Genomic DNA, 20539 nt, shown 5'->3' with positions numbered 1-20539 from the left:
TGGGAAGGCAGGAAGACAGACTGAGCCAAGAACCTTCAGTCAGATCGACTCTTAGTACAAAATCTCTTTGCAGTTAGTTTTAGCTCAACAACATCCCTGCGCCAGTGGGGCAAAGGTTCAGGAGAAACAATGGATAAAGACTGAAAGGAAAGGGTGTAGCGGAGAGAGGAAATGTTTCATTGTGCTGCTCGGCTACGTGCAGTTAGTTAGAGAGCCAAAATCAGCATTTGGTCCTGTAGCTATACGGAAACACACACACCGCTTACTTTGCAGTGAGAGGGCTAGCACAGGAAGGAAATGAGGAGAGACACACAGAGAGAAAGAGACCGAGAGAGAGAGACACACAGAGGGGAAAACGTCAGATTAGGATCACTGGGGTTTTCCACTGTGTAGGATTAGAGAAGACATGAGAAGTAGGGTAAGGCAGAGTGAGGAGGGGAAACACATCTGTAGTCACAGACAGTTCAGACAGAAAGAGAGTGGTGATAGTTAGAAAAAGAGAAAGGGAAAAGAGATTGCACCTTGAGTGATGCTCTTTGAGCGGAGATCAATTAAATAGCTGTCATTTCAAATGTTAGGAGCAGGTTTAAAGGGGCAACAAATGGCTAATTGCCCAAATGAGGATAAGGACCCCGCTAATAATGGGAGATGCTGTGATTACTGTGCTGCAGGTCAGTCAACATCCTTCTTTCTTTTCTCTTTGGATGACAAACTTCTTTATAGGACTGTGCAAACCACGACACAGTATTTACTGTGTTTCTGTTCTGTGCTTTTCAGTATTCCTCACATACTGGATTTGCATGACAGCCTGACATCTTCTGTATATCTCTGTTTTCTCAACTCTTATCAGGCCAGTATCTGAAAGCTCACTGTGATAACACAAAAGCGACCGAGTGTGCCGAATGTGGACGTGGATTATACACAGCCACAAAAAATTACATGACTAAATGTCAGATCTGCAGGAACTGCAATCCCAGTAAGTCACACATTATACAGCACTGTATATGCACGTACACACAGTTTTTCTATACTACAAACACAAACACATTTCCTTCCTCTTCTCACCCCTGCTGCCTTTTTTATAGAGTTTAGATATATGTTTTGCAGTTGTGTCTTCATGTGAACAGCATCACAAATCCACTTCTTTAATATCGTCCTCTTTTCCATTTTAAACCAATTAAACCTCACTAACCTTCCAGTGGGGTCAATCCTTACATAACCAAACTTTGTAGCCAAACTTTGTTCACAATTTTCTAACTTTATCTTAAATATTAGTGGAGAACCCAATGTTTTGAAAGACACGTCAGGCTAAAAACAAAATCTTTGATTTAAATATTTCACTCTATGTTAACATCACATAGTTTCATTTTCTTTGTATTATTTAGTGAAACCAGACGTCATGAACATCATATAGTTTCAATGACGAACACAGAACAAGCCTATAAATGAAAATATGATACTGTCAGTGTGGAGTAAGATGATTTTAACAACCTTGAAAGTAATAACCCACACACATTTCTAATGTAACAAAGTTACAGGATGCAGCCTCAAAACCCTGGTACAAAACAGCAGCAGACAGCTGTAAAACCTGTCAAATGAGAATGTAACTGGAAAGCAAATCTAACTGATCTAGAGAAAACTTAATAGCTTAAGTCTATTGAATTTGTGCTCAAGTTCAGTGACCCTAACTGTAAGTTTTGTATTTTCACAACTAAAAGAGAAGAATCTGAACTAATTATTCAAGTTTAATTCTGTTAAAGCAGCAGTGGGTGGAAATGGAGCAAATATGATTAAAAAAAGTTATTTTATAAAACACTCACTACATTCTGACAGTACTGCATGAGACAGGTGATCTAAAAAAATCATGTCCCTCTGTGTCCTCCGGTGCTCCTAACGGCATCTGCAAGATTTCACAGACCGGAGGAAAACAACCAATCAGAGCCGAGCTGGAGCCTGCTGTCTCTGAGCAGCTGTCAATCACTTACAAACTCTGATCAAACGGTCAAACTAGGCAGCGCTGATCAAATATGAAACACTATTCTGTTATTGTAATGCTTATTTCTTACCTCAAATGTTTTCAGAAACATCTTGTAGTGTACTGTTTAGCTGTAAAATGAGAAAGTTTGTGACCCGGCAGCCACGTTGAGATCAGTTGAGGAAATACCAAGCACCGCCCACCAGCCGGAGCAAACTTTCTAATTTTACAGCTGAATAGTACACTACAAGATGTTTCTGAAAACATTTGAGGAGAGAAATAGGCATTACAGTAACAGAATATTGATTCATATTAGATCAGCGCTGCCTAGTTTGTGCCCAATGATGCCAAAAACATTCTGCCTCCTGAAGCTTTAACAGACATTGATTTAAATGATAATCTTCGACATTGCCAATTTAAGTATATTTTGATGCTACTAATACTTCTACTAAAGTAAGTTCTGAATGCAGTACTTGTACTTGTTACTGAGTATTTTTACATTGTTGTATCTGAGTACTTCTTCCACCCCTACTCTTTCCTTACCATGGACCAAATATTTACACTCACAAAAGACAATATGGGAGAGACCTCAGTAGGAGCAACAGAAGATGGATCTCTCCTCCAGGACTGACTATATCTCTCTTTGACTCTTTTAGGTAACAAGCAGAATAAAGTAAAGGACTGTACAGCTCAGGAAGACACCGTGTGCGAGTGTGTGACTGGTTACTACTGTAGCAATGATGACTGTGACCACTGCAGGCGAGTGACTCACTGCCCTGTGGGTAAAGGGGTCAAGGTTCAAGGTAGGCTTCCATTGTAAAATGCTAAATAAATGATCATGTACTCCAGCAAGCATTCACATCTTACCAAAATACAGCACAAACTGACAACTGAAAAGAAATCTCGTTCTTTTTTGCAGCCACTCGCATGAATGACATAATCTGTGCTCCGTGTGAAGACGGGACTTACAGCAACGTAACAGATTTCCACTCGCCCTGTCAAACACAAACCAGGTCAGACTGCGTCTCCGTTATCACGGTTATTATTATTATCAAAGCCGAAGGAGGTTGTCACTGTACGTAACGTGATAGAATGTGATGTGCATCATTCATTAGTCATCCATTGAGACACAGCAGAAATTACTGTTTTAGTTTCGGTTGACATCATGAGTCTACAAACCCGAGCCGTCCACATCACGTCTTCTGTGACTATATTTCATCGACACTGTAGGAACTGTTTCTGAAGCTTTTAAAAAGACTTTTCCTCTCAGGCCTCCATATCCTCTCCATGGTCTTCCTCCATGTGATATTTTATGTGTGTTTTCCCCCAAAATAACTTCGCTATTAAAATATATATTGGAATTAATTTAAATTTAAAAAAAAAATTGTTTGGGAAAATTTTAGGACTGCCCCCTCTTAGTTGATTAGTCAACTAATTGACCATTTTCGTCTTAGTCAACTAAGATTTCTTTAGTCGATTAGTCATTTTCTATGCTTTTTTCATGCTGAATGACTTATTTTCAAGAAACTAATGAGCACATCTCTGGTAAACACAAGATTTAAAGTGGTGCTTTTGTGTTCAACTAATCGATTAGTCGACAAAATCATCCAAGTGTTAGTCGACTAAGAATTTCTTTTGTCAAGGACAGCCCTGGAAGATCTCTGTAATTTTACCAGAAATTTCCCATCCCTTTGCAACCCTAGTTGTAGAAACACAGCACAGTATGTGGATATTTATTTGATTGTCTTTGTATGTTGTTTTCAGATGTAAAGACTTGGGAAGAGAGTTGAAAACTCCAGGAACCTCAACAACTGATGCAATCTGTGGCAACTTCAAATCTCGTAGGTCTTCATTTTTATTTTCAAGCTGTCTTTACATGTGTATCATCTCTTCAGATTTTCAAATGTTTTAGCTTTAAAAAAAAAAAAAAACTTGCACAATGAATGCTCTTATCCTGCGTGTCTCAGTGAGTTCCTGTTAACCTTTAGTTCCTTTATGTCATATGACCAAGTTATCAAGAGAGGAAGTAAAAGTAGTACAGATAGGAAAATCATTCTTAAGGCAATTAGTATGTCTCTGACAGAAGATAGGGGTGTAGTCTGTAAAGGGTCATTTCACCTTTAGAGAATAGGCTTAACATTAAAGCTGCAGTAATCAATATTTTTATAACATAAATGTATCAAATGACAATGTGAAAACAATATGTGACAATGTGAAAGGGGTCTACTGAGCTTTATATTAAGAGTCAGCACCTTGTGCCTGGCCGCAACTTCACTGTTTTGGTTCACTCTGGTGACTCATGGTCAGGCAGTTTTTTTTCGATGTAAAACCACTAGAGATGTTCTGTGAAATATTGCCAAATGGCTGATATTGTCCTCGCTCCGACTACCGTTACACTCTCCACTAGCACCACACTGTTTTTACATGATACATGATACATCCAGGGCCACAGCACAGTCAAGGCTACTGTTTTGGAGCAGTGAGGAAGAATTGATTTCTGATTAAACAAGTTGATTTTCTTCTAGGTTAATAAATTATGGTATGGGATTGGTGCATAGACTGGCGTTCATGCTGACACCCGATAACGAATTTGGGGAAGTATCGGATGCATTTCCGAAACTGGAATCAGTATCGGAACAACCACCAACAGTTTACAACTAGCTGACAGACTTAGTGGAGCATTTAGTAGCTACAGAACCAGATATTTCCCTCAGGAGTCAGCACAACAGAGAAAAAAAAACTAAATACAGGGCTAAAAGAGAGTGACTATGTGACCTACATTCATCAGGAGGCCAGAAACACAACTCCAAACCAATGATAAAGTTGCTAACTGCTGGATGGTATTAGCACTTGTTTTCTAAAAAGTTCGCCATATCAACATTAAAGGAGATGATATGTCACAACTTGTTCTGCTGTCCCTAAGTAGTCAAAAGAATTGAGAGTCAAGTCTGAGTGGAGGACGTGAGCGACAAAATACTAAATATTGACAAGCGTGTGGGACTGTGCTATGGCCATACCTTCACAAACTGGGTACTCAAGCAGCCACACAGATAGTCAGAGGATGCAATGTAGGATTGGACGGATGTGAATTTGTGGAGGTTGAAGCCAAGACAGGATGCAGTGCTGTGGAGAAACAGGACAGATTCAGGGGACTGTTTCAAGATGATGGCAAAGAGGGAGCTGAGCTGCAGTACATGTGGTTGTGGCCTGCAGTCTACAGTCATGCTAGCAGCTCTGTGAGGCTGTACTTAAGCACAGTGGTGCTTTGAGCTGGATGCCAACGTCAGCAAGCTCTGACAATCCTAACATGCTGATGCTAAGCATGTACAACGTTTAACATGTTCACCATTTCAGTTTAGCATGTTAGCATGCTAACATTCACCAATTAGCACTAAACACAAAGTCCAGCTGAGGCTGATAGGAACGTCATTCATTTTGCAGGTAATTGGTCATAATCCAAAGTATCACACAAATAAAAATTAGGGTCTGATGGTGGCGCTGAATGACAGGCCAGGGGATCACCCAAGTTATTATACTTCACCCTGAGGGAAACATGATATGATGTCCCTAATCGACTAATAGATTATTTGATCAACAGAAAAATAATCGCCAACTATTTTGAATATCAATTAATCCTTAAAGTAATTTTTCATGCAAAAATGGCAGAAAATGCTGTTTTCAGCGTGTCACGTGGAGATATCCTGCTTTTCTCTGTTCATCATTTTAAACTTAATATCTTTGGGTTTCGGACTGACAAAACAACCTTGGACTTTGTGACACTGGGATGGACATTTTTCATTATTTTATGACATTTTGTAGACCAAACCATTAATCGATTAATCTAGAAAATAATCTGAGATGAATCGATAATGAGAATAATCATTAGTTGCAGCCCTACAACACTGCCATGCTGCTGGCATGAATGATGTTGTGGTCCTGTTAGACTTTCTTCAATGGAATTTCCAGAAAGAAATGTGGTGCCTTCAAAAGGGGTCGTGTTTACCGTGTTCACAAGAAGAGTCCACATGAACGCCCCCCTCTTGTGGTATTTCTGAAGGCTCAGAGTTCATGAGTTGTGATGTGTTTGTTGACGTTGTCATAAATGCCGGAGGCCATGGAAGTTTTCGGTGAATAATAAGTTAATATATTGTAATTTTAGTCGTATATTGTTTTTTTTTGTAACTTTATAATATGTCTGAGGAAAATGTTGATATTCCCAACAGCCTCATCTTTTTCCTCTGGCATTATGCCTTAGCATTTACTGCATTATGTTACCCACTTGCTAGCTTGCGAAATTGTGAACCTCTGTGGCTTCTATACGCCGACAGTAACATCAACATTGACGTTGCTTAGAAGCGATGTTCTCACGACTTAACCACTTGAACACCAAACATATTGTGTACACGACTTCCCATGTTGTAAACACAATCTCACAAGTTTCATTTGAAGGCACCAATAGAACACAGCTGCTATGAGAGTTGATATATACATCTATAAAATGCTTTCATGAGTCGCTCACAGGCACCATTTCTCACTATTTGTCTATTCTTTTAAGCAAATACTAAAACAAAACCCAGCCAATGAATCAGGCCAGTACAAAAGGTCACAAAGGTCAAAGTACCCAGTCAGGTGACAGAAGTTGAGTTTTGTTTACGAGTCCACTGAGGAGTAAAGAGGGGTGAGAACGGAGGGGAATTTGCTGAAGATATCCAGTGTTCATTTACACCACATTTTGAAATGAGCTACAGTATTGAACTGACAAGTATAGCAGTTGAACTCAGTCAGATTTTAGACGTCACATGTTGATTAAAATGAGTCCTTCTACATTGCAACTTTTTCATACTAGTATGTGTCATCAGGGTTTTCATTTGTGTGAGATCAGTGATTTAAACAGTTCAGCCTACTCAGTTTAATCCAGTCAAATATGTAATGAAACACACCAAGTAAGCATATACAGATCTAACTTCTTCTACAGATCTAACACGTGGAAATTTTTACCTGTGACACTTTTTACCTGGAAACAAGATGTTTTCATAACATAAAAGGAAAATGTGTTCCAACCACAGGTTTCATTTTAGTCCCACCTATTTAGTTTTGAAGTAATATATAAAGCATTTATACTTCATAACACACTATAAGCAGATATAAGGATGTTTTTAAGTGTTTATTAATGTCATTTTTGACTATAACTATATAACTGGGGTTTAATGAACACAATAATAGTGATATTAGAAATATGTTTGTACATAATCATATGTTGATGATATTAATTCAGTTTTAAACCGACCTGTGAATGATTTGTACATCTGTAGAAGTAGTTAATGAATGTTTTATAACACACTGAAAGGATTTGTTCACATGTGTAATCGTATAGCTACGTACAATGTTATCAAGCATTTATTAATTGCTTGTATTACAGTTATGGGTGCTTCATGGAAGTTATAATTGCTGACAACTACATTAATGAGACCTTAAAAAATGCAAGTAACAAAATAATCTCTGTTTACAACTACATTATAGGGTATTATAGTATGTTATAAACTACTTGAGTGTTAACATACTGAAATTGAATGAATATCCATTCATAAAGCCTTTTTAGTCATTTTTATAGTCAGTCATTTTATTCATTACCTTACAATATTGTTAATGAGGAATCAAGAGGTGTATTCAGTAATCACTCACTCACACTTTATTTACCAGAAGTTACTTGTGTAATCAGGAGGATAAACCTAATTAAAATGTATTTAGGTCCCTCTAAAATCCCCTTTCTCTGTTTATCAGATTGTACCTGGATATTACCCGCAGGCCTGTGGTCAGGACTTGTGTTGACCGCACTCGTCCTCCTGTTTGGACTCATCTGCTGGAGGGCAAAACGCAAGTCATACAAAGCAGGTGTGTACAACATGTCACATGTGTAGGTGTGTTTCATCATTGTTTTTCACACACCTTTGTTCTCATTCTTTAAAAAGAGGCAGCAAAGCCGTGTGCAGGCATGCCCACTCACTGACTACGTACGTTCTTAGCCACAACTCTGAGACACAGTTTGCTTTGAAGTGTGCAGATTAAGGTCATGGCTCGTCTCTTTCACACTTCCCACTGTTTCCTTTACAGTCAATTTATTTTAAAATAATCTGATTACGGTCAAATGAAAACATATATACCTAATTTGTTTTTATATTAATTAGAAGTGTGGTCTACAAGTCTACAAAAGCAGAATATTTATGAGTCAGTATAACCCAGAAAGGTTAAATAAGACGCTGTCTAACAAGCTGTTAGACAAGCTTAGCGAGCATGACAAACTGAATGGGGGAAACCACATCCTGTGAAGACGCAGCCTGACACAATTATTTGGTATAATGTGACGCACATGTCGCAGGCAGCTACAGTAACTCATACTGAGAAACAGGTCCTACGCATGTGATACAGCTACATAACTGATTGTTTTGGCTGACGTTGTGGTGTATTTCATAGACATTTACTGTATTTCCAGTGAAGACGTGTCAATTCTGGAATTTACAGATGAAATACAATTAACTGAGAGAAGGTTGGATTTCACAACTAGTTTGGAAGTCCAGTACGCAAATTACACAATGTGATGTGGAAACCTGAAACCTCCAGTTCACATACCCTGAGAATTGGCTTTTCAATGGGAGAAATCATTGTCCACTAGTAGTTGAAATAAAACAGTAAAAATAAAAATGGATTTTTTTTCAATAAGGGAGGAGGAGTAGATGTAATTTCAAGAAAATTTAACTAGGAACCTTTTTGTGGAAAAAAATAGACATAAAATACTTATTTTTATTATATTATAAATTTCTACATTAGTATTTTCATGTCTTAAAACATGCCTGGAGGGGATCTTTAAGTGAGTTATCACTCACTCTTTTGGTGAAAGATTAACCCATTAGGGGGCCAAAGGGCAAAAATTTGCTGTGGTTCCGTTTGTTGTAATTCGGTTAGACCGAAATGCATTTAGGAGCATGCAGCATGTAAATCATGACACAGGGTTCCTCTACAAGGCCGTAATAATGATAATAATGCGGGGCAATTATCATAAACGCACTGACTATGGGTAAGGTGACCAACAAACCAAAGAGTATGTTTGTGTAGGACAATGTGGGACATGTTACTAATGTTAAGAAGTAGTCTTCAATTTTGATATAATGTTTATCTAACTTAAAAAAATAAACATTTCTATTCCACCTCTTAGCTTGTAACGTCTCTATGCTTTGCCCTCTGGTTGAAAAATAACTAATTTTGCAAGAACTCTTTAAGAATCACCTTCCACCGGCTTCACCCAGTTATAAGTAGTTTAACAGTCTTTGTTGTAGCTGCGTTTCCTTTTCTTTGTAGTTATTTCCATCATATTCTGCCTAAATCTGCATAGCTCGTGATTTTTCCCCATTGGCCGTAGCGTAGCAAAGACAGGTTAACCTGCACTTGACCCACGCGATGACGGCCTTCCCTGCTTTCTTCACAGCCATTGGATAAAAGGCATATTTTAGAAACGCATCTGTCTTGCAGTGGTTTGACTTTTGAAAACTAGAGCCGATCAAAATGTGGGACATAGTATCAATATGTGGGACGTGGGACAAGGCATCAAGATGCTGTGCAGTCCCTCATAAAGTGGGACTATAAACTATGGTCATGATGGATTCCAACATTTACACAAAAAGTACATAAAAGCAGTGTATTTGGCCATATAATGGCGAATACTGAGCATGTGAACGGCAGAGAATTGAATCATGCTGCAATAACACGTTTATATTGAAGGTCGATCATTTTTTCCAACCTATAAACGTGACACCATTTGTACACGCTGTGAGTCAAATCAGACTTTTTTTTCCACAGTGAAAAAGGAAACTACAAGCTTTTTACAACCGCCTTTCAAGTCTACAGGAGGTAAGTGTTTTATACTCAAAGTATACATTTGAGGAGGATTATCACTTTCATATTGAGTCACACGGAGCTGTGGTATATTCAAATTTTACAGGCGTATTAATGTATGAATGAAGAAGATTGAAGAACTTTTCCTAGAAACAAATTTGTTCAGCATACACCGATGCACCGATCCGACTTTTCAGTCACGATACCGATAGTGATACCTGGGCTTTGGGTATCGTCTGATAACGAGTACCGATACCAGTGTTTAATTAATAAGCTGTATCAGGCTTGACTTAAACATCGCTTTCTTAACTTTGTAAAACAAAATGTGACAAATAAATAAATACATAGATATACATTTAAAGGGACTGTTTGTAACTTTCAGAATTGCTTGTTAACAGTGACACCTGTGGCCGTTAAGTCAACGAAAGTCAGCGTCGGGCTCACACTGGCGCGCTCTAAATAGACATGAACGAGCATCGCTCAAAACAGTGAGGCGACACACGTCAGCTAAAACCACAATATCACTCTATAAAAGTTACAAACAGTCCCTTTAATTAATTGTTATTTATTATTAAAATAATAAGTACATACACAAGCAACTTGGTAAAAAATCTACTACCTATCAACTACCTACTGAAACCTTAACAACCCGTTTTAATATAGAAATAAATTGGTCAAAACTTAAAACAGGAATTAAAATGACAGTATATAATGCATATAGTATATAAACTTAGAAGTGAATTGAATAGATCGGCCCCATTGTCACCGATACTCGACCCAACTGTTTGAGTCATTATCGGCCGATATCCGATCCAGTATCGATATCAGTGCATCCCTGGTGAATATAAATTACCAGCACTATGTTCAAAAGATAAACTACAATCGATAAATCATGCTGATTATATGAGATATTCCTTGTGGCATTGATACTGAATAATCTTATTTTTTACCCCTATTTGTGATGTATTCTGTGTGACAGCCGGTCCTGTTACTCTGGTTGAAATGGTTCCAGTAGCACCGGTCACCCGGCTGGATCTGCCTTTACCGTTCACAGAGCTGAATGGTCACTGCCAAGAGAGCTGCACCGTGGAGTGCTGCAAATTACCACTCTTTAACCCAGCAGGTGATAAATCCATGAACACTGCTGCATGCAGACACGAAAAAGCTTTACAGTAGTCAATAAAAACGTGTTGTGTTGGCATTCTTCATGCCTTTATAAGAGATATTCACACTAGAGACATGACAGGAAGTGAGAGATATGGTATGACATGCAACAAAGGTCCCCAGTCGGACTCAAACCAGGGACATTGGTCAGTGTATCTTTTGGTCATTTGATTTTCCTTTCACAAACGGATATTAAAATACAAAAAATGAGTGGTTATTTGATTTTTTGTATTTTTTTAAAATACAAAAAATATTAATATATTTTATATATAATTAATAATAAATATATATATATAATATATTATAATATATATTAATATTGAAATCAAAAAGGGGATGAACTAAACTTAAAAAACACAAAATAAAATTACTAGAAGACAGAAATGAAAAAAAACGCGCTTGAGGTCCTGAGAAAGCTTTGTTCTTGATCAGGTACCATCCACCTCCGAACAAAACACACACAGGTAGCAAAACACGTGTCTTCTCTGACGAGCTAACGTTAGCAGTTAGACATTTTGTAACGTCCACTCGACGTTAAATCTGTATTTATTCCGTTTTTGGCATGAGCATTGTTGTTTATAGATAATATAATATAATATGATATAATATAGTAAAATATAATATGATATATTATAATATGATATAATATAGTATAATATAATATGATATAATATAATGTAATATATAATATAGTATAATATAATATGATATAATATAATGTAATATAATATAATATAGTATAATATGATATAATATAATGTAATATAATATAATATGATATAATATAGTATAATATAATATATTATAATATAATAAAATATATTATATGATATATCATATCATATCACATCATATAATATAAAATAATATAATTTAATATAACATGATATAATATATTATAATGTAATGATATAATATAATATAATATATTATAATATATCATTTAAATTATATCATATCATATCATATCATATCATATAATATATTATAATATAATATAATATGATATAATATAATGTAATATAATATGATGTGATATAATATATGATATAATATAATATAATGGTAGTAATCTTTGTAGTCTTCTGCTGCCGTTGTTACAATTTTTTACATATTTTTGAGAAGAATTAAGATGGAAAATGTAGATTGGTGACAAATTAATGGGAAAAACCTGAATAAGAGTCCAGAAACATAAGAGACTTCAACAATGAAAATCATGTGAATACTGTTGCACACCTCAACACCTGTGTTAGACAGCGCTCTAAGCCGTCATCCAAACACCAATTTGGGGAATATCTTTTGGTAGACATGGTGTTTATCCCACCAGTAGAGTTTCAAAGACACTTTGATATTACAGTGTAAAATGTATTCCCTTTAGTCTAATACAGTACGGTCTAGATCTGCTTTATATGAAAAGCATCTCGACATAACTTCTGTTATGATTTGACGCTATATAAAAATAATATTGAATTGAAATGGTTTTCCATGCTCATAAATGCTTTCAGCGCCATTAAGAAGACCATAAATCACATAAAGTGCAAAGCATGTTTGATGTAACATTACTTTGAACGATGGCCACACTGAACATTGATTTTATTATCCTCCTCAGATGATAATGGGGTCACACAAGACAGTGTGGACAGCGTGGACAGCAGTCATCCTATAACTCCACTGAAGGTGTCGGTTTCATTTGCTGAATCCAACCACATCACTGGAAGTGCCGGATATGGCACAGCCAACTTCCGCAGGACCTACTCAGAGCCACAGGAGGACGAGTGGTGTGGGACATAATCAAGTTGTTTTAACAGTATACTGATGGAGCTCAGAGTCCCCTGTCCGGCTTGGAGATGCTGCAACTTGTTTTAAAACCTTAAACTGGACCTATTTATACAAAAAAAAAGAAAAAAAAAGTAGGATTTCTCTTTTGCTGAAGAGTTGAAGGTGGCTGAAGGTTTGCTGCCTCCTGCAGGACTTTAATGAGAATTTCAGCTCAAGTGATGTGATATTTCTGTGATGCATTTACAATGAAACCAACAGAAAAAACTAGTGCAGCTCAGTGGTGTTTCTATTGAAGAATAAATCTGTTGATATGTTTTCTTATTTTAAACAAAACCCATGAAAAGGCCAAAACCAACAATGAGTGTATATCCTTCTAACAAGTATGTCCATGTAGTCAAAGCCTGATGTAGCTTATTCGTCTGTGCCATACAGCTTCATTGTTGTCCCACAACTGAGCCACACTGTTGTACTGGATAACATGTTGCTGGATCACCATGAGCATGAGCACTGTGTAGCTTATTCTGCTGCTGTGAATATGAACTGTTAATGTATATTAATCCGCAGCAGAAATTGCCCCCAACAAATGTTCACTTTACTCCTGTTTGAGTGATTATTGTTTCAGTAAATTACTGTGCCTTTTATTAAATGTTGTTTAGTCCCAAGTAGGGGTGTAACGATAAATCGTTCTGGATCAATATAACGATCCAATATCATCGATGCAAAGTGAAAGTATCGATACATATCATCATCTTTAAGATACACCTTTATTCTGAATTTCCCATTTATTATTTATTATTTTTTTATTAAAAAGAATAGATTGTTTTTCATTTAAATGTCTGGAAGAGCCCAGAAATAAAATTGTTTGTGATATCAGCAAATATTGTTGTCCAAAGAATCAATATAATATTGTATTGTGGTGAAACTTGTGATTAACACCACTAGTCCCAAGTGTTTTTGTTGTTTTTTAAAAAAAAGTACACCTTCATAAGAACAAATGCGCTTGGGGCTGAGTGCCACGGGGGGTAGAGAACTCAGAAGTTGAGACAGACTTACCCATCGCTGGTCCTTTCATGGGATTTGTTGGCAATATGAAAAATGTAAAATATTTCCTGGCTTATCCTTTAATGTGAATGATAGCTTTTTGTAATTAATTAATTAATTAATTAAATTATTTATATCTAATTTAACGTATATTGTTCGAACCCCAGCCATTGATTCAGGTCGAGAATTGTGCATAAAAATTGGTATAAGCCAGAAAAATATCTTCTTTTAAATTACATTGTAATGCAAATTTTGACCTCTGAATTTCATTATTTATAAAACTATATAAAACTTTGAGATATGAAGCAGCAATACCACACACACACACACACAAACACACACACAATGATGTGATCAATTAAACATGCAGCAGTGACTCCCAACAGATGTATGATTTGTTTATAACATTATGAAGATAGATATTGTGCAATATGAGGAAGTATGTTGGGAACGTCTACACAAGTCATTCTGCTCCGCTGCTCTCTTCTCAGTTAATACCATCAGATAAGATGTAACATGTACATATCAGTGTTTTCACAGATATTCAGTCTTAGTGTGATATGTCAAAAATAATGTTGATTATAATTAAAAAAAAAAACTATAAACATGATTCAAATCTTGTACCAAGTCCTTGACTATATTCTATTAAGAATAAATTCACTAAAACATTTTTGCCGTTACGTCACTCAGCCTTCTTGAAGACTTGCTTGGCAACGACGCCTTCGACCCTCATCTCCTGCAGAGAGGAAAAACACCATCGAGGGGGCGGGGGAGAGGCAGAGGAAAGAGGAGGGAAGGGGAGGTGTAAATGAATAGTGAGAATCAATCAGACAGTTTGGCACATCAAAGGAGAATTAAATGAGTGATACACAAACCTGGGATCCTCCACCCCCCCTCATCCTTTGACCTCTAACCCATCTCCATGTACTTATCACCTCCATTGAGCCCATTCCCCTCTTCCTCCTCCAGCTCCCCCTCACTCACTCACTCTCCATTATTCTCTCGCTGCTCCCTTCTCCTGCTTTGCGTAACCTTTAAAAATCCTCCATTTTACAGCCTGATCCTCGCTGGCATTTCTTTCCCAATTCTCTCCCGAGTTTAGACATCATCAACAACACACACTGCTTTGTCCCAACTGCAACAAGAGGGTTATTAGAAATCCTGCGAGCAATGCTGAACGTCATCAGCACTGACAGATTATCTATAAGCTTAAACTCCTTTATTGAGAACAACCACTCCACTCTCTCCCTTGGTCCTGAGTCATTGTAGCACTTTGGTAAGACATTAAAGAGTCTTCTGTCTCTTTTGTGTTTGCCTTCCTTTGTAGGGTCCTGCCTTCCCCCCTTAGGCATGTACAGAGCTCCTCAAAACTTTTAACCCGTTTGTGTCTGCAACTGAAAGTTGTAATTTCCTTTCGTTTCCTTTTAGTGTTCTCTGGGCTTGCGTAAGCACAAATGTGAAGAAATCGGTCAAACCGTTTGGCTGAAAAATTAGTTTTTTCTTTTCATACTATATCTAGTCTTTGGGCACATGACGGGGCAACAGACGCCATTATATTTTAGGAAAAAACAGAAGTCCCATGTACCCAAATACTAGCTATAGTATGATAAGAAAATGTCTGTATCTCAGAAACTACAAGGAGCACAATCATGTATTTGGGATCTATGAACTCATAACAATAATAATAATAATATCAAAGATATGCACATATGCAGTGTAAAAAACATTATTTCATATGGAAAACATGTAATGAACACAATGTTAGTGATTTCCTAATTTTTCAAAAAATCTGACTTTGACTATTAATAAAAGTGAGATTTTTCATGTGATCTAAAGATTTTAAAGTTGTTCTGTTAGATATTTGCCCAAAGTATGTCCATAACAAATTTCAAGACTTTTGACCAATCATAGCAAATGTTGTGGCTAGGTCTGTCAAAGTTAACGCAATAATAACGTTAATGTAAAATTGTTTTAACGCCACTAATTTCTTTAACACATTAGCACAATCGATCTTTCGGAGGTTTTAACGCTCAGTATTAAAGCTAGAGTGACGATACTGGTATCATGTGAAACAAAAAAAAACTAAGAAATCCATTGGTACCAACCATGTCATACCAGCTTGTTGGGAAGGAGGTTAAATAACCCTCCAAACTTACGCTAAATTTTGGTGAGGAAAAACTAGCATGGCCATTTTCAAAAGGGGTCCCTTGACCTCTGACCTCCAGATATGTCAATGAAAATGGGTTCTATGGGTACCCACGAGTCTCCCCTTTACAGACATGCCCACTTTATGATAATTACATGCAGTTTGGGACAAGTTATAGTCAAGTCAGCACACTGACACACTGACAGCTGCTGTTGCCTGTTGGGCTTGAGTTTGCCATGTTATGATTTGAGTATATGTTTTATGCTAAATGCAGTACCTGTGAGGGTTTCTGGACAATATTAGTCATTGATTTGTGTTGTTAATTGATTTCCAATAATAAATATATACATACATTTGCATAAAGCAAGCATATTTGCCCACTTCCATGTTAATAAGAGTATTAAATACTTGACAAATCACCCTTTAAGGTACATTTTGAACAGATAAAGAATGTGCAATTAATTTGCGATTAATTGTGATTAACTATGGACAATCATGCGATTAATCGCGATTAAATATTTAAATTGATTGACAGCCTAGTTGTGGCGTTTTTCCTTTTACTAAATATAGTCATTGAGCATAAAGAACCCACAAAGACTTTGTGTGCTTCCAAACCCTGTCTTATTTGCATGTTCTCCCTCATTTAGCATATCAGTTTAAGCATCTTTTCCCTTTAGCCTTTTTATTTTCCTTGTTCCGTATCCTCCCTCCCTCCCTCTTCCTCCCTTCCTTTCCCTCCATCCATCCATCCTTACCAAATGCAGCTTGTTACCCTCCAGCCAGTGTGTCCAGCCTCGTCCGTCCTTCTCGCCTCGCTGTACACAAAGCAGGTTGTCTCCTTCCCAGCTCACTGTAGTCTGCATGAACACAGGGATGTTGTGTTACTGAATGCAATTAGTATGTAAAGTAGCTCACTTGAGTCTTTTGTGCAAAAGGGTGACCATGAGTTCAAAACCCTTTTGCTTCCGTTTGCTCATTTTTATTTGTCACTGTAACATAAAGCTGCTAATTCTGATTCCTGACTGGATTTGAAGCCTATTAGAGTGTTTTTTTATCCTCCTTGTCTGCTTTCTCACACACACATCATTCATTGTTGGCTCAAAGCGGGGTTAAAGCAGCAGGGGGTGGTTACAGAACAAAAACACAGCAGTAGGTGGCTCGACTTTCCGCAGACATTCCACATTAAACACACACAAAGCAAACTTGCATAACAAGTTATGATACTGCAGATCACTGTATCAGTAGTACGCGTGTCCAAACAAGTCAATGTGCATGTTCAGAACAACAACAACAACAACAACACACCTGACAGGTACGCCCGTCCACTGGGCCCAGGTCTTCAGTGAACTCCTGTCCTATATTGAAGTCCATGTTGAAGTTCTTGAAGGTGGTGAGAGTGCGTATCTTCATAGCCCCCGTGGCCGGGTCATGGGTGATCTCTTTGGTGGGCTTCAGCAGACACACAATCTTCCTCAGGGCAAAATTAATATCTGAGAGAGAAAGATGGTAAATAATAGAATTAATGTAACATGAGCTGTACTTTATTGTTGCTTTATTAAAAGAGGGGGCTTTGTCTTGTCACACAGTGCAGACAGAGCGGATACTCCCCTCTGAGTGTGTGTGTATGTTTCTGGGGTCATAGAAAGGACAAGTTGGTGATTTCATTACTGCAGCTGCAGATGAAGATGCTCCACATTATGAAATCAATGATTAAGATTAAAAACTCAAAGCAATAAAATATATTTGTATATTTACTGTATTGTTATTGTTGTTATTATATATATATATATATATATATATATTGTCAAATTGTTTGTTATCACTATTATGTAGTCATATTATTTCTTTATATGAATCTTGTCTTTAGGTGGAGGCTTCAGATAAACCCAGTGGGTTTTTTGCCTCTTCATGCATTTTTGTTGTATAGTCTTAAATTGTGCTAAACAAATAAACAACATACAAGTTTAAAAAATAAAAGTGCAACAAAAGTATGCATGTTATGGAGGAGGAGGAGGGGTTTAATAAAATGAAATGCATGCAGCTGTGTGAATGCTTTACAGAAAGAGTCTTACCTAAAGCTGCGAGGTATGCCTCCATGTTATCCTGCTCCACCATATTAAACGTGCCAGAGTAATCAGGTTTAGACATTTTCTTTCCTTTTCAAAACTCCAGACGAGCTGAAATCTCAACCTTTCCTTCTTCTTGCTTTCTTTTTCTTCCCTCGAGTCTAGACCGGATCCCAGAGCGGATCTGTTGCCTCCTTGTTTGATATCAGTTTCACTTACGCAACTGGTCTTTGCACAATGCACAAGGCTTATGGTCGAGTAAAATGAGTCTGTTGCACGGTTTTGTTTTCCTGCACGCTACTCCTCAGTGAACCTCCTCTCTCTCGGGTGGAGACTGGATTTATGAAATGGTTTCTAGTCAGCTGTGACTCACGGAGGCTGAGAGTGTTTCAGCAGGACCTCATCATTCAGGGGGGAGGTTCACTCATCTCTCTTAATAATGCTCTATACTCCTCAGAGGGATCCGGTTCAGAGGCGGTGCTTCGGATCCCTCACACATGTGCTGAGTGGGTGGGAGGGGTGAGCATGCATGCTGCTGCAGACTGGTGTATGTGTATGTTCTCATACTGGGAGCTGACCAGTATGTTAACAGTCCCAGTGGGGTCATCTCACTGGTGGAAGAGGTATTCTTTGAGGTTTTACTTTAGTAAAAGTGGCAATACCACAGTGTAGAAATACTCTACAAGTAAAAGTCCTGCATTCAAATGAGTGCAAAAGTATTAGCATCAAAACATAATAATAATAATAATAATAATAATAATAATAATAATAATAATTATAATTATAATTATAATTATAATACATTTAGAATTAATTTTCGCACTTCTCAGCATTTCTTTTTAATTTAATAATTTACACTGTGGTTATTTACTGTATTGTAATGAAAAAATAAAATAAAATAATATAATACATTTAAAATTAATTGTCACACTTCTCAGCATTTCTTTTTTTTTAAATTTACTTATTTACAGTGTGGTTATATACTGTATTGTAGGGGGGAAAAAAATTAAATAAAAATAATAATGATACATTTAAAATTAATTTTCACACTTCTCAGCATTTTTAAATTTACTTATTTTACAACATGGTTATATATTGTAGTAATTATAATAATAATAATAATAATATTAATAATAATAATAATATATAATAATAATATTTATTTGTATTACTATACATATATTTGATCATTATGTACAGAATTTATATGTTACACACTCCTTTATTTCTATTTTTCTTATATTTCTTCTTCTTAAATATAAGAGCAACTGTAACGTCCCAATTTCCCCCCGAGGATCAATAAAGTATCTCTCATTCTGATATACTGAAAGTACAGAAGTAAAAGTACTCATTATGCAGACCCATTTCAGAATAATGTATATTATATTACTGAACGATAATTGTTCATCATTGTGTACATTACTTTCACTATATATATTGCTAGATAGCTTATGGATCAATAAAGTCTTAACCTATGATAATACATGATAACATAATTTATTTGTTGATTATATTTTGTATTATTAATCTGAATCCACAAAGTAACTAAAGGTATCAGTTCAATGTTGTGGAGTAAAAAGCACAATATTCGACACTGAATTGTACGACACTTACAGTAAATGCACTTAGTTACCTTTAACAGCTGGGTTATCTCAAGACAAGAGGCAAAGCTTTATTTCAGATTTAGGGACACACACTCCTGTTCAAAGCCTCATCAGCAAAACGCATGATGCATGAATACTGCACCACCCAGTTTCCCAGAACTGTATATTAACTGTAACTATTAACCGTAGGTTAAGGGTCCATTCTGTTTTATTTTGACTCTATAAACAACAAGCCAATTCCAAAGTTTAATGGACAAGTTGATTTCTAGATGATTTCTGTGTTTGTTAATGATTTAACATATTTCCCTAAACATTACTGATGTAGTAGAGACGATGTCACCACGAGGTCCAGCAGCAGATGGAGTTTAAAGATGTGTACTTTAAAGGTGCAGTGTGTAGAATCTGGCAGCATCTAGTGGTGAGGTTGCAGATTGCAACCAACTGAAAGCATGTAGGAGATCTACGGTGGTCAACGCGAAAACTTGAGTGTCCCTCTCTAGAGCCGGTGTTTGGTTTGTCTGTTCTGGGCTACTGTAGAAATATGGCAACCGGCTCCGTGAAGAGGACCGGCTCCGTATTTAGATATAAACGACTCATTCTAAGGTAACAAAAACAGAATGATTCTTGTTTTCAAGTGATTATACACGAAAGAAAACTATACGTATTAATATTATATTCCATTTCCACCAATAGATCCCTCGAAATGTAACACACTGGTCCTTTAAGGACTTAAAAGCCGAGGTTCACAGGTCATTCTTGATCTTGAAAACAGTTGACAAAACACTGATAAGACTAAATCACTGCCTGAAATAATGATGTAATCAAACCTTTAACATCATCAGACTGTCTGGTGTTCAAAAGACTTGTCAATCAATTT

General features: G+C 36.8%; 2 protein-coding genes across 2 annotated transcripts; one reads left to right on the top strand and one right to left on the bottom strand.

The window, feature by feature from the left end:
• The first annotated feature begins 82 nt into the window (after positions 1-82).
• On the top strand, positions 83-13683 carry LOC141778854 (tumor necrosis factor receptor superfamily member 5). Its single transcript, XM_074653360.1, has 9 exons — positions 83-671; positions 851-976; positions 2632-2778; positions 2895-2988; positions 3740-3816; positions 7757-7867; positions 9827-9877; positions 10842-10985; positions 12636-13683. The coding sequence occupies exons 1-9, from the start codon at positions 572-574 to the stop codon at positions 12815-12817; spliced, it is 1032 nt and encodes a 343-aa protein (XP_074509461.1). The 5' UTR covers positions 83-571; the 3' UTR covers positions 12818-13683.
• A 547-nt stretch (positions 13684-14230) lies between these two features.
• rbp5 (retinol binding protein 1a, cellular) lies at positions 14231-18507 on the bottom strand. The gene is made up of 4 exons (XM_074653364.1): positions 18065-18507; positions 17298-17482; positions 16748-16849; positions 14231-14582 (listed from the first exon to the last, which is right to left on the bottom strand). Exons 1-4 carry the CDS (start codon positions 18138-18140, stop codon positions 14529-14531), a joined length of 417 nt encoding a protein of 138 aa, XP_074509465.1. The 5' UTR covers positions 18141-18507; the 3' UTR covers positions 14231-14528.
• Positions 18508-20539: the final 2032 nt, after the last annotated feature.

Source organism: Sebastes fasciatus, chromosome 12 (genome assembly GCF_043250625.1).
Source record: "Sebastes fasciatus isolate fSebFas1 chromosome 12, fSebFas1.pri, whole genome shotgun sequence".
In the NCBI taxonomy this organism is placed as follows: Eukaryota; Metazoa; Chordata; class Actinopteri; order Perciformes; family Sebastidae; genus Sebastes; species Sebastes fasciatus.
The sequence above is the reverse complement of the archived record's forward strand: the minus strand, read 5'-3'. Positions and strand labels throughout refer to the sequence as shown.

Excerpts from the sequence above, each read along its gene's own strand:
- LOC141778854 (XM_074653360.1), top strand. The coding sequence starts at position 572 with ATGTTAGGAGCAGGTTTAAAGGGGCAACAAATGGCTAATTGCCCAAAT. Across the intron at positions 977-2,631 it reads CTGCAGGAACTGCAATCCCA|GTAACAAGCAGAATAAAGTA; the intron begins GTAAGTCACACA and ends TGACTCTTTTAG. Across the intron at positions 3,817-7,756 it reads CTGTGGCAACTTCAAATCTC|ATTGTACCTGGATATTACCC; the intron begins GTAGGTCTTCAT and ends TCTGTTTATCAG.
- rbp5 (XM_074653364.1), bottom strand. The coding sequence starts at position 18,140 with ATGTCTAAACCTGATTACTCTGGCACGTTTAATATGGTGGAGCAGGAT. Across the intron at positions 17,483-18,064 it reads GGCATACCTCGCAGCTTTAG|ATATTAATTTTGCCCTGAGG; the intron begins GTAAGACTCTTT and ends TTTCTCTCTCAG. Across the intron at positions 16,850-17,297 it reads TGGACGGGCGTACCTGTCAG|ACTACAGTGAGCTGGGAAGG; the intron begins GTGTGTTGTTGT and ends GTGTTCATGCAG.